Source organism: Polyodon spathula, chromosome 21 (genome assembly GCF_017654505.1).
Source record: "Polyodon spathula isolate WHYD16114869_AA chromosome 21, ASM1765450v1, whole genome shotgun sequence".
In the NCBI taxonomy this organism is placed as follows: domain Eukaryota; kingdom Metazoa; phylum Chordata; class Actinopteri; order Acipenseriformes; family Polyodontidae; genus Polyodon; species Polyodon spathula.
This window is the reverse complement of record NC_054554.1, coordinates 10,879,889-10,896,451: the sequence shown is the minus strand read 5'-3', so window position 1 is coordinate 10,896,451 and position 16,563 is coordinate 10,879,889. Positions and strand designations below refer to the sequence as shown.

At 39.8% G+C, this 16,563-nt stretch overlaps 1 protein-coding gene across 1 annotated transcript; it reads right to left on the bottom strand.

Annotated features, from left to right (window-relative positions):
• Positions 1–1,326: 1,326 nt before the first annotated feature.
• On the bottom strand, positions 1,327–16,182 carry LOC121295971 (mixed lineage kinase domain-like protein). Its single transcript, XM_041221077.1, has 11 exons — positions 15,984–16,182; positions 9,293–9,742; positions 8,639–8,743; positions 7,856–8,027; positions 7,483–7,583; positions 6,976–7,111; positions 6,551–6,635; positions 5,971–6,110; positions 4,866–4,915; positions 3,496–3,636; positions 1,327–3,126 (listed from the first exon to the last, which is right to left on the bottom strand). The coding sequence occupies exons 2-11, from the start codon at positions 9,738–9,740 to the stop codon at positions 3,071–3,073; spliced, it is 1,434 nt and encodes a 477-aa protein (XP_041077011.1). The 5' UTR covers positions 9,741–9,742; positions 15,984–16,182; the 3' UTR covers positions 1,327–3,070.
• Between the last annotated feature and the right edge of the window lie 381 nt (positions 16,183–16,563).

The window sequence follows — 16,563 nt, the reverse complement described above, 5'->3', positions numbered from 1 at the left end:
GGTGACGTAATCACACACAAAGATATGAACCAAGAGGTCCCAGGAGACTGATCAGAGAGGCTGCCAAGAAGCCAATGGCAACTTTACAAGAGCTACAGGCTTTTACGGCCAAGACTGGTCAAAGTGTGCATGTAACAATATCCCAAGCACTCCACAAATCTGGCCTGTATGGTAGGGTGGCAAGAAGGAAGCCATTACTGAAAAATGCCCACCTTGAATCTCGTTCGAAGTATGCAAAAAAAACCACTCAGGATATTCTGTAGCCATGTGGCAAAAAGTTGTGGTCTGACGAAACTAAAATGGAACTTTTTGGCCTAAATGCAAAGCGTTATTTTTGGCACAAACCCAACACAGTGCATCACCAAAGAACACCATCCCTACTGTGAAGCATGGTGGTGGCAGCATCACATTATGGGGATGTTTCTCATCGGCAGAGACTGAGGCATTGTAGCAAGCTGGCTTTAGTGGTGACGTCAGACCAGAAAGGAATACACGGCACTGCGAGGTGAATGGTGAACGCAGAAAATAAACAGTTATACAAGACAGAACACTGGACAAAACAAACAGGTTGAACAAAATGGACTAACACCAAACAAACAAAGTGGACGAACAGAAAACAAGTATTGTGCTGGTGCTTCCAGCACAAAATAGCAATTGTTCTTTTTAAATACAACTCTCCTCTCTCACCCATTCTCCACTCACCGAACACACATCCCCGAGTGAGTGAAAACATGCTGATTTTATGCAACTGTACCGAGACGCGATTGCTAATCAATCATTCAATTGGAGTCTCGGTACAACTCGGTGAAGTGCTATGCAATCCTCGTGCCTAAATACAAATATACATTTTAAACACTTGTGTGCATAACCCATATTATATCCCATGTACAAACTACAATACACCAACATTAACACACTACACGCAACATACAACACAGAAATACACACAGGGGAGGAGCAACATTGCCATAGGCACTTGTCAGGATAGAAGGGAAAATGAATGGAGCAAAGTACAGAGAAGTCCTTGAGGAAAACCTGCTGCCCTCTGCAAGAAAGCTGAAACTGGGATGGAAGTTCACCATTCAGCATGACAATGACCCAAAGCACACAGCCAAAGCTACACTGGAGTGACGAAGGAACAAAAAGGTAAGAGGGTAAATGACCTAAATCCAATCGAACATTTGTAGCATGTGGTACGCTGCAGAGGGTTTATGATGCATCTGTGTGGCAAACTAGCATTTTTATAAAAGTAGTCAGTATAGATCATTATAATTAAAAATAAAAACACACTTTTTTTTAAAAGAACAAAATATTTATTTTCACTTTCAAAAAAATTTAATTTGACAGGCAGTCGTAAGATATGTTGAAATAGTTATAGTTTGGTAAAATATTTTCAATGTCTTCTCGATCATAACATGATGCCACTCTTGTTCCTTGATAACGAGCATGCTAAAACAGTACCTAATAACTGTGGACCCAATACACCAACGTTCCTTGATTTGACATGACTCAGACACCTTTGTTTAGCAAGAATGAAGGCTTAATACATTTAAAAATGAGCACTATTATCAATAAAAGAAAAATCATACACAATCTCCATGTAAGCTCTATAAAAACATTATGTTTTTTTGTCATTTTATATAAATATACTGTGTTTTCAGTTTGCAACAAAATGTCCACTTTATGTTAATGTTGCACTTCCTTGGTCATTCACCCTGGAGGCTTCTTTCCTTTTATTATCCAATCAGCTGCTTCCCCCACAGACTAATGCTTTCAGCCAGTAACATGTTTTGACCCAGAAGGTGAAAGAACCTGGGAAGTGTAACATATTTGTAAAGAAAAATCCTGAGAGCAAGGCATGAAACTGAGAACTTTCTTTAACCTGATGCAGTACCAGATATCATGTTTTAAAATGACAATACAATGACTTTAATGGGGCAACATTGCAGTTTGTGGTTACGCAGGGTTTGACACACTAAGAGTTTGCAAAAGGTATATCAATGTACACTACCCTCCAATAAATTGAACAAGACTGCCCACTTGATGGCATTTGAGCCATACAGAATATAGCTTTGATTTGATGTAAATAGCTTTGATGTAAACAATTAAAAGGTTGCCAGTAAGTTCAGAAGGCCTGCAAAGGCAGCAGTCTCTTGTAAAAGGCACAGGCAAAATGCAGCAAAACCGAGTGAGTCCAATAGTAACCAAATATATTTTTTGATCACTTGTTTCAGGGTCAACAGCTGCCTGCATGGAGTTTTTACATGCTCCTCACAAACCCTGCTCCTGCTCATAGGTATGGGAGTCGAATAGTTGTCACTATCAGTAACCAAAATGAATAAATCGTGTGTTTGATAATGTCTTGTGCTCTATTTGTGAACATAGTGTTCTCGTTACACTTTGCTGTTTCTGCTATATATGTTAAAATTGCAGTGGGGAAAATCGTGACCCCTGTTGTTGAAATAGAGAATTGACATCCACGTTTATTGCATGATTATATAAGCTATAGCATGTAAGCTGGCTAGCGAGACACGATGCTGTAGTTGCTCAAGATCCTGGGGGAGGGAGAGTGAGCAGATAGTGTTGCAGTTCATTGGTCATTTCTCCTGGACGGCTTAATTGGCCCCTCCCCTTCAATGATGAGACTCGCCGAGTTGAGATGGACACCCACTTGTGTTTACGTTCAAGGAGGAGCTTTTATCAAGCAAGAGGGAGAATAGATCTAGCAGGGAAGGAGTTAACAATATGGACATCAACAAAAGACACTTGCTTCTCAACCACTAGAGCTTGCTCTTCAGTTACACAGCAAGACATTCACCTTTGAATTCTATAGTTTGCAGTTCATCTCCAGCCTTTGCCTTTCTATTCAATCTAAATGTCCGGAGATAGAAGTTCATTGAAACTATTGCTTTCCTGTTTGTAATTTGGCTTCATTTTGATAATAAAAACAGTTTAGGGAAGTGGAAGTAGTGCTGGTAGCAGACATGTTGCAGATCCACTCTGGTTTTGTTATGTTCTGTTTTTATGAAGATTGGATTCACACCCTCATGGGATTCCCACAAGCTGGCCTTTATAATATGGGGGAGCAGTCTTCCTCCACAGTCTTCCGTAGATCATCCACCAGCGCTGCCGGAGAGCAAGAGAGGGAGTGAGGACAAGGGAGAATAGTAGAAGAAAGGGGAGGTGCTAGGGAGTGAGTCAGAGAGAGAGATTGATACTTAACCCTAACCCATTATTCAGTAGTACAAAGAAATCGTTAATTCTTTTTTTTTGTATTTGGCATGGTGCTGTAATTCTGTTGTTGGATTTGAATGATTGCAAGGAGAATTCAAAATGAAACCAGGTCAAAGTCATTGAATATGAAAAAAAAAAAAAAATATTCAATGCTCTTTCAATGTTTGTTGTATAAATGGTAAATACATTGGTCTTATATGAAACTAGTATACAAGACAAATGGGGGGGGGAGGGGCCTTGCTGTCATCATGGTTACCATACCTCCCGCAGTGGGCCGCTGGAAGGGATCGAAAGAGCGGCAGGCGTCAATCACCTTGGCCAGTTGAGGAGGGCAGTCCTGGGGGAGGGGCTCTTTGTACTTCTCTATGAAGACCTGCTGATGAATCTGTTTGGGTGTCAAGTCTGAAGAGAGGAAAACGACACACACACACACACACATATATATATATATATATATATATATATATATATATATATATATATATATATATAGTATATAGTAATAAGACTGCACCTCATCACGGTTTGTCGCCACTTTAAATCAGATCAAGCACTCAAAAGGATTTTTTCCAGCGCTGACTCATTTATTTTTAATACACAAAAGCAGAAACAAACACCTCGCTCTTACAAGCACTAACTACACACAAGCAGGAACCTAAACTATAAGCATGACAGCTAAGCTGTTTAGCTGTGAACAAAACACACAAAAAAAGGCTTTCACACAGTACCTTTTGTTTTTTTGTTTTTTTTCATCAACCAGGCCCTCCTCAAAGCAGTAGCCCTGAGCACACTGGCTACTTTCTTTAAATACCCTGCACCTGGTTCTAATTTAAAATAATCACCAGGTGCAGGGGAGAATTAATTATAAAACAATTAACACTACTCTAATTCAAGATTAACAAACAAACACAAAAATGTGCATTCACAAATGTTTTTGGCAGGGAGGATATTAACCCCCTCCCTGCCATGTGTATATATATATATATATATATATATATATATATATATATATATATATATATTTTAAATGTTTTTTTTTCTAGACTGGGTGGGGTGCTTTATACTGAAAACCTTTATACTGTGTACATGCAGTGCTGCTGAATTCCTGCGATGCAGCCCAGTGAAATACTGGATATTTATATCTGGGCACCTAGCAACCAAGACATTTGGAGAAATGGTCCGATAGAAAGCCAAGTAAAAAATACATTTTGTATTTATTACACCCCAATTGGTTTCAATAACTTATTTTATTACAATTATTAGGAAACTGTGACAGACAGGTCTGAAGTGGCTGCTTAAACAGATTCTGGCCACAGCCAACAACAGATACAAGTTATGTAGGTTATATGACAGCTTCCACCTTTCAAGGTCAGACAGCTCTGACACCAGTGCCTCAGTATGGATGCTGATTTTGGGATTTCGCTGCCCATAATTGCGTCAAAACAACTACTGTTCGGGACCAAAAATCAACAAATGTATCAGCTTCAAAAATGGTTATGAGAGTTGTGTAAAATAGCTTTTTTCTGTCCTGATACTCAGGAAATATTGTTCTACCATTCAAATCAGGCATTTATTCAAGAACAAACTTGCCCGTGATGCCTTATTGCAAAAAGGTCGACTCCAACACCTACCTTTGAAAGGGATCTTCCTGGTGGCCACTTCCCACAGGACAATACCAAAACTGCAAGGGAAAAAGGGCGCAGACAATTTACCTTCAGATTCGGATATATACCTGAACACATGAAACAGAGATGCATTCAAACAGTGTGTGTGTGTGTGTGTGTTTGTCTATATATAAATATATATATATAGATTATATATATATAATATATATATATATATATATATATATATATATAGTGCTCCCTCTCGGCTCTCGGTTATAACGCGCCTCTGATATAACGCTCCTGTCCCCCAATTCCCTATACTAGTGATTCATGCAATATTTCTGCTGTAAATACAGTACCGGTCTTGTTCAAACTGTAAACAACTTCTCAGTCTAACTTCCGTTTCTGTCTCTCCCCTTTGATATAGTATCTGAACTGAAGAAAAGCTGCGCTGGCACTTTACAAAACAGACAACTTATTCAGCATTTGTTTTGTAACTAAATAAATATTATGCCTATTACGTGGTTATCTTTCTAATGCATTTACTTTTTTGCTGAGAGAGGAGCTGCAGCTTTCTCCGGGAGACAAGAGGCTTCAGCCCTGCTCCGGCAGAAGAACCTGGGGCGAGCCCATTCACCTTTTCCCCTCTCCTGACCCACTCTTCTTCTTGCACTTGATTTATCTGTCACTTCAAACTCCCGACCGGCGTTTAGTCAGGCTATTTATAGTTTAAAAACTGCTAATTAAAATGATCCACGAGTGGGAATGTTACCTTTTTTTTTTATAGCCTTGATCACATGGTGCTTTATGCATGGTTAATTCACAGAAAGTTACATTTTTGCTTCACTATATGTGCATTATAGAGAGGGAGTTATTTGATTTTGTATTTTAGTCAGATGTGTTGTTACACTCCCCTGGGTGTCCCCTGAGGCCCATGTTATTGCAAAGGAGCTTATGTTATTATAATATACTCTATATATAGAATATATATATTATATATCTATATATATTATATATATATATATATATTATATATATATATAATATATATATAAAATAAAGTCAGTGGGCAGAATACATTTACTCAACAAATAAATTGTGTGGTGGGGCATCATGGTGCCGTGTCTACCTGTAGACCTCGCAGGCTTTGTCATATTGATGGTTGATGCTATCCAGCTGCTGGGGGGAGCAATAGCACAGCGCGTGGCTCTGCTTGTCTTTGTTCTTCCTCAGAGAGGTCTCGGTCTTTGCCAGCTCAAACCCTCCCAGCTGCACAGGGACAAGAAAAGCACAGAGTCAGATCCTTAGTTGGGAATCAGTTTAGTAAAACTTAGGATGTTTTCATTAGACTCAACCTTTTCCAGTCAAGGCTTGCTAAAGGAGAGCTCAGAAGAGAAGGGTTATGGGTGTATAGCCAGCACTCTCCTCCTCTGATCTTCCATGCCAGCAGAGCAGACTCCATTTCTCTTTCAGAAGACATTTATTTTGAATTATAACTTACACCGGTGCACAACTTGTAACCCTCCCTATCACAGACCTTTACACCCTTTTATTTCTAGTCTAGTTAGTAAGGTTAATAAACCACCTCCTGGTCTAATGTAGTTCAAGGGTGGCGGTACATTAATAACATCTTCTACTGTGACCAAAATAAATCCCATGTGTGATGAGAAGTCACCATGAAACCAGCTAAGAGAGTAAAAGCACCTTACCTTCACCCTGAACCCAGAATCCACAAGGAACTTGTTGCTGTTAATACAGCCATGGACTTTAAACTTTTCCTCCGATTGGTGTAGTCTGAAATAAAACAAAAAAAAACACACAGTGCCCATGAATATATACCTTGCCAACACCTCAAGTGCAACACTTTCAGTTGTCATCCCTGTCAAGCTACCCAGAGGAAACTGTAACAAAACAAAAATCAACTTTTATAAAACAAACTGCTCTACTGTAATATTAAGAGGACTTTTGAGACTGGTATTATGTTAATGAGAGGTAAGAAAACAAGCTTTAAAAAGGGAAACTCAAAGTATAAAAGGGAGGTACCCTTACAGTGCAGTGCATATGCAAATGCTATGGCTTCCTATTAAAAATGTCCAAAGAGTGTTTTCCACTCTCTTGGTCCGCAGTGTGGTACCTGTACAGCCCCTGGGCCGCATCCAGGCACATCTGTATTCTCGTCTGCCACGACAGCTCCTGCTTCCCGTCCAGAACCTGCCGCAGACTGCCGTGCTTACAGAACTCCATCACGATCAGGAAATCGGGGACAGGGCCTGGGAGAGAGAGGAGAAAGGAGTCAAAGGCTATGCTTTAGCTTAAACAAAAAAGTAGAACTTTGCAAGTGTACAGGCTGAAGTTAGACTTATTCATGCTATTATAAGTGACCAGTTCAGTGCGGCTTTAGTAATACAGTACTGTACCTAATAATTTATCTAAAATACTTTTAAAAGCCAGGACTTTAATTTCTGCCCCTGTGAGTAGAGGGTTCCCATTTATTAACTCAGTTATACACCTTAGTGATCACTTCTAAAACCACCTCACCTAAGAAATACACACAGTGGGTAGGAAGGTAAGAAAGGAAATATTCCAGAATTGATAGGAAGTACACCTGCAATGGGATCATAGTGTAATTGTCAGCACTCACTATTCTCTTTCAGAACACAGATTCCATACATTCTCAGAATGTTAGGGGACTCGAATCGTCTCATTGTTTCAACCTCCTTTTTGAAAACTCTCCGGACCTCACTGCAAGAGAGAGTGATATTTTAGGTTATTTTAGTTATTAGACAAAACATTACAAACAGCTGTCACAGCATTGTGAGAAACCTGAGAGGTATCGATTTGTGTTCAGCTTGTTCTGGAGAAACCGTGAGCATTCCTCAACTCTTCAAATGCAAGTGTGAAATCCTAAAAGAAAGAGAGAGAGAGAGAAAGAGAGAGATCGAAAAGAAAGAGAGAGAGAGAAAGAGAGAGAGAGAAGAGAAAGAGAGAGAGAGAGAGAGGTGGGGGGGTCTTACTCTGCGCTAGTGCTCATTTGGTAAGTGAATCTTTTGATGGCGACAGTGAACTTGTTGTATTCTCCCTTGTACACTTCAGAGTTGTTGGTCTTCATAAAGGGCTCGCTGTTGTATTTTAGCTCCTCAATCTTGATCTCCCTGATGTCTGGCAGCGTGGGGCTCCGCTTCTTCACTGCAAAAAATACATAAATAAATAAATACAAACACACACACACACACACACACACACACACACACACACACACACACACACACACACACACACACACACACACACACACACACACACACACACACACACACACAATGCCATTTTCCAATCTATAATAGAAAGTCAGCCTGAAAGCTCAATCTCATCTCCTATCTGTGGAACACAATCTGCAGCTGTTTATAAAACTAACTGGGGGGTGATGAAGGGCTCATACAATCCCTGCTGGTCAATGATGAGGCCAGGTGGAAACAAGCCTGATAAGGGCTATGACTGGGGTACAAAGGGTAATAAAAGCCCCAGTCGTTCTATTTCAATATGAAGAATTCATTCCTTTTCCCCATGGCTGTCTCTATCTTGCATCCAGCTAAACTCACAATAGTCTAGTACTAAGCAAGTAAAACAAATATAGTTACAACAACAAACAAAACAAAAAAAAACAAACAGTCTCACATGACTTTCTAGAAAGACAATAGGAAAATTAGCATTCCACAATAGATAATAGTGGTTTGCTAAAGGTTCTGCATGGACCCATTCCAGGAGGTATATTTCTTTTGCTGTTTGGGTCTACTTACTGGAGTTCAGCATGCTCTTGATTTCCCTCAAATCCCCCAAGGTGGAGTCCACGGTCTCCCTCACTGTCTCCACCTTCTCATTTATCTGCAGCTGCTGAGAGAGCACTGGGAGGGAACAAGGGGTCACAGGCTTGGTTACAGTCTTTTCAAGTCCTAACAAAAGCAACCCATTAAACAAAAAAACTGAATTTCAACTTGTGGTTCTGGATCGCTACAAAATTTTGACAGATGATTCAAAAGTGTGTTCATGTTAGGGGCAGAATGACTTAGAGTCAAACAGTTGAGGTAAAAAAATAAAAAATACAGTTGGCAAAACATTTTGATAATGTTGAGTGCTTTATTTGTTCACTTACTACTTTCGTAACACTTTGCTGTTCGTGCACAATAGTTTAAATATGCTTGTCATTTTTTAAAACTATTATTGTTCTAAAATGTCACTTATATGTTATGGGATAGCGAACTGCAACTGCACTTCAAAATTAGTTCACACTAAGTCACACACTAAGTTGACTACCAATTTCTCAGGTTGACTGTCATATTTCTATTCAGAGTCAAAGATGACAGTTTCTTTTTTTGTTGTCTATCATTTAGAGTCTCTGCAATGGCCTGTTTCATTTTTGCAGTCTTGTTTAGAGCAGGCAGAGTGGCTCTTACGTGTCTCCATGTCCCTCCTGTCCTGCTCACTGTCTTCCTCGTCCTCTTGTTCCCGTGTCAGCACTCTGAAGATCTTCTGGAGTCGCTCCTTCTCGTCGGAGTGCAGGGCGAGCGAGAGGTCATTAACGGCGTCATTCAGCCGCTCGTTCAGAAGGTTAAAGTCTTCTCTCAGGCCGTGCCCCTCAATGAACTTTCGCACTTTATTCATGAAGCAGTATTTCTTCACCATCTCCCGCGCCGACTCCAGGGTGCCCTTCAGCTCCTGCAGGCCCCTGCACACCACCGCCGGCTGGCCCTCGGGCCCCTGAGTCTGGATAGTCTTCACTGTGACCATCAGAGCCTGGACCCGGGACGCCAGTCGCCTGCAGCGACTGCGGTTAGCCTTCACCTCACAGCAGAGCGAATACAGCTCCTGAGCGATGCTTAGAATAGGCTCAATGAAATCCATGTCTGAAAAGAGTGGGAAAGGCAGAGGAAGTGAGAGAATTCCACATGCTCAGGCCTAGATACAGTACAGCTATGGACAAACGTTTTGCTTCACCTGAGGCATAATTTAAAAACAAAAACAAACATCAAAACACATCTCAAAATAATGCAAAAATTCAGCATGACACCATATTTCATATTTTTATTGGTGTCGCTAATTAGTACTCATATGCAGAGCGGCTTATGATTCAAGTACTTCCAGAATGGCTGAAAAATTAACAACCTCAAAGTCTGCGTGCAGTGAAGTAAGGTAATATTTTGGTTTTGAGGTAGATGATGATGGAATTGTTTTTCTCTATGGATATTTACGAAGCAAAGCACCTCTAACTTGAAGTAAGTTATTGCTTTTCATATGTGTGAGGCTGTTCTGCTGCAGCAACACAGAAGTTGAATTTGTCTGTATGATTTGTTTACTGAGCAAAAAAATCAGATACCACAGCTATGTCCTGTAGATTACATACATATTTGAATTGTGTGATTATATTTTGCTGTGTTTTGGAAGACTTTGATATTATCAACATCGAAATGCACGATATTGATATAACCTTTTGATATCAATATATAATGTGTGTGTGTGTGTGTGTGCATATATGTATATATATATATATATATATATATATATATATATATATATACACACACACACACACACACACACACACACACACACACACACACACACACACACACACACACACACACACACACAGAGTACCAGTCAAAAGTTTGAGTACACTTGCTGGAAACTAGTTTTTTTTCCATAACTGACAATGTTTTACGTCTTATACGTTTCTGTAAATACTTGAAAATGAAAACACGTGTTACAATATACAAAACAAAACATAAGGAGTATCAAAGAAATGTTAAAAAAAAACTGAAAATTGTCTCTAAATCTTGGATTCCTCAAAATAGCCACCTTTTGCCTTAATAACAGCCTCACAAACACAAGCCATTCGGTTAAGAAGTTTCAGCAGGAAATCACCCGACTTGTCTTCCCAGCTCTTCTGCAGCAATTCCCAGAGATGTAGGGCACTTGTGGGTAGCTTTGCTTTGATCTGTCCCATTCGTCCCATATGAGTTCTATGGGATTGAGGTCTGGAGACTGGGCAGGCCAGGTCATTAGTTTCACTTCACTTTCCTACTTCGCCAGATCTTGCACAACTTTGAGGTGTGTTTCGGGTCATTATCTTGCTGAAGAATGAACGACTGCCCAACTAGCCGTAATCCTGATGGAATGGCATGCCTCTGAGGTATGCTATGATTGCCATGCTAGTTGAGCTTGCCATGAACTTGGTAAAGATCACCAACTCTGTCAACAGCAAAGCAACCCCAGACCATGACACTGCCTCCTCCATACTTGTCAGTGGGAACCACACATGCAGAACTCATGCGCTCACCCTCTTTGTGTCTTACAAATAATCAGCGGTTGGACCCAAATATTTCACATTGTGACTCAACGATCCATAAGACCGACTTCCACTCCTCAAACGTCCAGTTTGTGTGTTTTTTGGCCAAGGAAAGTATCTTCCTCTTACTCTGTACTCTACTCAATGGTTTCTTTGCAGCAATTCTTCCAGTTAGGCCAGCTTCACGCAATCTCCCCTGAACAGTTGATGTTGAAACATCTGTACTTCTAGTAGCATTTAGCTGAGCTTGTATTTCAGGGGCAGTTAATCGCCGGTTTCGCAGACTTGTAACTCGAATGAACTTGTTCTCTGATTCTAAGGTCACCCTTGGCCTGCCTGACCTTGTTCGATCCTCATCAGTGCCATTTTCTTCAAATTGTTTGATGGCCTTGGCCACAGCAGTTACAGACACTTGCAAAGTTATTGTGATTTGTCTTAAAGGTTGACCTTCATTTCTTAAAAGTAATTACAGACTGTCTTTTTTCTTTGCTTAACTGAGTGTATTCTCCTCCCTTACATTCAGGAATGACAAATTTGTGCCTATGCTACCTATATTTATAGTAATCATGGACCCTCAACTGTTAAAAATAATTGGTGACAAAAGGTTATTTAGGTAACATGCTAGTTAACTCAGAGAACATCTAACAAAGATACTTTTATACTTAGGCCAGTGTTCTAACACACATAGACATACACATTTCAGGCTTTTAACTGACCTGGGCTTCACACTGAAATCCTCTTGCTTTGGGTGACCATTTCATTGAAATTGCTACTAGCTATACATCATCAGTAGGTACTTGTGTACTAAGTACATATGAAACCACTTTATATCATGATTGCCTTGCAGGCATAATTTGTGATAGAAGGTGACTTTCACGTTTGCCTAGGACAGCACAAAAAAAAGAACAAAAACTAACGGTGAATTAAAGAGCAGTGTTGTAATACTGTATATTTAATAGTTCTTTACATTTAAACAAACGCATATAGTTTACTACTGGACAAATACTTTTATATCATTAACAGGAATGAAACAGTTTGTGTCATTATCTAAAAAAAGACATGAATTGTCAACTGATGAGAGCTATCAATTAGGCGTTGCACTTGGTGATTTTTGTTTGCATTTGTATGAGGCTGACTATGTTATATCCCTTTCACACATGACGAGTTATGATTGCTCAGAACCAGCACTGTGGTCTGTGTAAATTGCAGTCTCTGAACCACTGAACCATCTTATCTCCTGTGTGAAATGGTATGCCAGCAATGAAGCGGTACAGTGGGCGTGGATTGAAAGTCAGCCACCCATGTGACTATATCAGATGTGTTGAGTATTTTTGTCGGTGTTACACTTTTATTTTTTTTCAAATACAATGGCTGATCAAGAATGAGGTAGTAATTGGAGTTTGGAATATGTTATCAGTGGCTGCATTTGTGTGTGAAAGGGACTTCTATTAAAGAAGAAAAATTTGGCAACGTCTGTGTTTTGTAACTGAACTGTATCCTGTTAAGACCGCCCACACAGCATTTGATAGGCTGCACAATGTCAGTTTATCAGCCGAGATGATTATCGGTTGTTAGTTGAATTGAAAATGAATTATATCCTGTGGTTACTTAGTAAAGCCCGGCCACGCAGCATTTGACAGGCTGCACAAAACGTGACAATAAACGGGTTTGTGAGATGATATTAAGAGATAATTTCTCAAAGAACTTATGATGCATGGCTTGTGGGTTTTGAAAAATCGTGATATTAAAAACGGGGAATGATAGTGTAACGAGCCAGCGGATTACGCATCCGCCCTCTGTCAGACTGCCTCCCTACTAACACTGCAGGACTCTAACTCAACCAGGAGGCTAATTTGCATGAGTGGCAGAGCGGAGCATGATGGGAGGTACTGTTTTGGCCAGTGGCACAGGATTAATATTAATAATGAATCTCTCCAATACAGCCAGGCAGTCATCCAGAATGTCATCAGGGCATACAGCAAGTTGTAGGAAATGCAGCTGTAGCTTCATCATAAGACATCCCATGCCATCTTCTTGTCATGACCAGCAAAGCCGGACACAGTATCACAACCAGTCATGTCATGGAACAATGAAAGTGCTGCTGATCTTCCTGGTCCCTGGGCAGATGCATATTGGAGAGCTGGTAGGTACTGGAATTTATTTCCTGTCCCAAATGCAATCCACAATTCATCAACAGACAGCCGATGGTATGCAGGATTGGTAAGCACAACAACATCTGTGTCCACCGTTCTGATCACGAGGCCCTGTGGCCTTTGTTAGCAGCATGTACACAGTGAAGGATGATTCATGTATCAGCCTCTTCATGTGAGCATGGCAAAAGCTGGGATAGCTTCTCACAAGCTGGTACACACAAGACATCATCTGTTGACTTTTTTATTATCCACTTTGATCTAGATGATATGCTGTGACAGCAGATGGAATAGTTCCGTTTTGTTTTTATCCACTCTCAAGAAATTTTTCCAACTTTTACCAGCCGTTGTGCAACATATGAGGCACAGAAACTTCTTCACTGTACTCTTGAAATGTTTTTGCTGTCTTTGGTTTGAGAATCTTTACCATTGTGGCCCCTTCAAATATAACTACTGAAACCTCTGGCTCATCAGTTCTGGTTTTGTGAAGATTTTCAAAGCACCGTAAAAGATCAGACTTAGAGGTCTGTCGTAACCTACCACCATAAGCAATGGAAGGAGACATGCCTGGTTTTCGTGGGAAAAGAAGTCATCAAGGTTACAACCTCAAGTCTGACACCTTATGTAAAGCCTGGAGAACAATTGACAGTCATTCTTTGCTGATCTGAGCATCAGCTTAGCATCGGGAAGCACCAACATCTTTGGTCGATCTTTGAACATTGCCAGCTTGTTATGAGGCAGCGTCTCATCGGCTTGGTACGTTCAACGAGTCTCTCTTTTACAAATGCTTGATATTGCTGGTGTTCCATCTCTTTGATTTAATTGACAGTCTTAACAAGAGACACAGACACATCGGCAATATCCTTGGTCATCATTGATGAGAGCTCTGACCAGTCTATTATATCCACCACATTTGAAGTGCTTCTGTGTTTGTGCATGTTGACATCAGGCAAACATGTGGCTTTCATTATAATGCCTGTTATATATAAAACTATCAAAACAGATCGGCTAGCTTCAACTGCAACCTGAAAGACAAATAAATATCACTATGCTGTCTCTTTCTCTCTCTCTCAAACCGCCAAAATGGTTATTGTATTAGATTCTCACCTTCCCAGCACTTCTATAATAGTCTGCTCTTGGCACATGGCAGCTGCATGTTTAGCATTTATACTCAGAAAACCATCATAACAACTAACAAAAACTTATAATTTTAACAATATAAAACCATAGCGTATTAAATTAACCTCAGCAATAATATGTTAATACATACTGTAACTAATAACCTAGAAAACTAGAGGCCAAAATGTGCATGATAATATTATCCACTGATTTTCACTCATTTTTTAGACTGGTTAGCGTGCCAAGAGCTGATTAGCTATTGCTTTACTGATTGCTGTATGATAATCCTCACATTCATGCCAACACTACCCCCTGTTCAAAATATAAATAAAGAAACGCACAACTCTGGCTATGTACATGTGACGCCCCCAAAGAGACTGCAGCCTCAATCCACCATGTAATGCAAACCAATGCATACACACACCTTAGTAAACACATTGTATTTTATGGTACAGTCCTGACAGACAACCCAAGATGAACTACTTACAGCAAAGCAGTCCTTCACATCCCTTTTCCCCCCATCAGAGTTCAGTGTCAACACAGCAGGGGATAAAACAAGGGCTGTCTCTTTACCTCACCCTCAGCTTGGACGGTGAAAAGTTCAACTCAGAGGAACTTAAGAGCTTGCCAGTCACTAACGATATCTGAAAGCTGGCCGGAGATATGTTATTGTATGGGGTTTAGTTGTTTTTTTTTTTTTTATTCAATTTGAATTTTACTCAGTCCTGTACTCATATATATATATATATATATATATATATATATATATATATATATATATATATATATATATATATATATATAGCTTACTATCTATGAGAAGATTTAGTTTCGGTTTCTCTTACAGAGAAATTACAGTGAGAAAAAAAATAACCAAGTAGGCTTTATTTTAGTTTTAACAGAAATTAAACCGATATTCTGAGGTAATCTTTTTCATTAAGAAAAACTGCTTCATCACAATCAACAACAGCTCACTCTCCTCTTCTTATCCAGCCCCCTAGCAACCAATACACACTCCTTATTAGCTGGTACGGTACTCCCCATGTAAAATGCCTTAAATCATGTAATAAAATATTGCAGCGTTTGTAAAGCATATTATTAATAATAAATCATTTTGATCAATTTAAAATAAACTCCGCGGCGCCAAACTGAAGTAACACGGCATTTAGAGTGTGTCGCGCTTAATGAAGTGGCTGAAAACCGGGACATTTTAAAGATTTTGAGCAAAATGTCGGGACACCTGGACCTTTGATGGAAAAACCGGGACTAAACCAGGACGTCTGGTCACTCTAACTATACAGGATGGCTCCAGTCCAGACCTTGAGGAATTGTGCACTGTTGTATACAGTCTATACTTAACAGATTTCATTTTGACACATAATCAATACATGCCACGTAATCGCATAACAGTAAATAAGACACCACTAACTTCCCCTGAAACATTAATTTGAATGAAGCTGCTTGTCACCTAACCGGCTGGAACTGCCAATTCAAACGCCCTGTCTGCAGTTAAGTGAAGTTGGTACTAACCTCTACAGGAAATCTCCTGCTCTGCTTTGAAAGAAACTCTGCTTTTCAGCTCCTTTGTCTTGTGCAGTTCAGGTTGAAAATGAAACTACTCTGTCTTCCTTAGATTTTTGTTGTAAAGCAGGTCAACCACCCCTCCAACTCCTCCCCGTCTCCAGCTCTTCTTCCTCAGGGCCCTGGTGTGTGCAAGCTCCCTACAACCCCATGGTATTAACGATAAATCCCACACCACGACACGGGCAGATGTCTTGCATGTACCTACTTTCTGATCACTCATGAACTACAGTGACCCAAAAATGATTTACTTATTGTAACAGTTATTTAAATGGATAATCCAGGGGTAGAAGTTTTAATAATTAAAAGTTTAAATAACATTTATTGTTAACAACCGAAAGTGAAACCAAGTACAGGCAGGTACCCGTTTTAACAGATTCTATTAGCCAACCACAAAATATCAATGCAAGTTACATAAAAACCGGTCACCCTAGTCTCTAAATTTGTAAAATAATAATAATAATAATAATAATAATAATAATAGAAACAACTCTAAAATGACATAGTCGGCCGAACACAACAATCATAT

Coding starts and splice junctions, on each gene's coding strand:
- LOC121295971 (XM_041221077.1), bottom strand. CDS start 9,740: ATGGATTTCATTGAGCCTATTCTAAGCATCGCTCAGGAGCTGTATTCG. Junction 7,584..7,855: donor CAAATGAGCACTAGCGCAGA/GTAAGACCCCCC, acceptor TCTCTCTTGCAG/TGAGGTCCGGAGAGTTTTCA. Junction 6,111..6,550: donor ATTCTGGGTTCAGGGTGAAG/GTAAGGTGCTTT, acceptor GTCCCTGTGCAG/CTGGGAGGGTTTGAGCTGGC.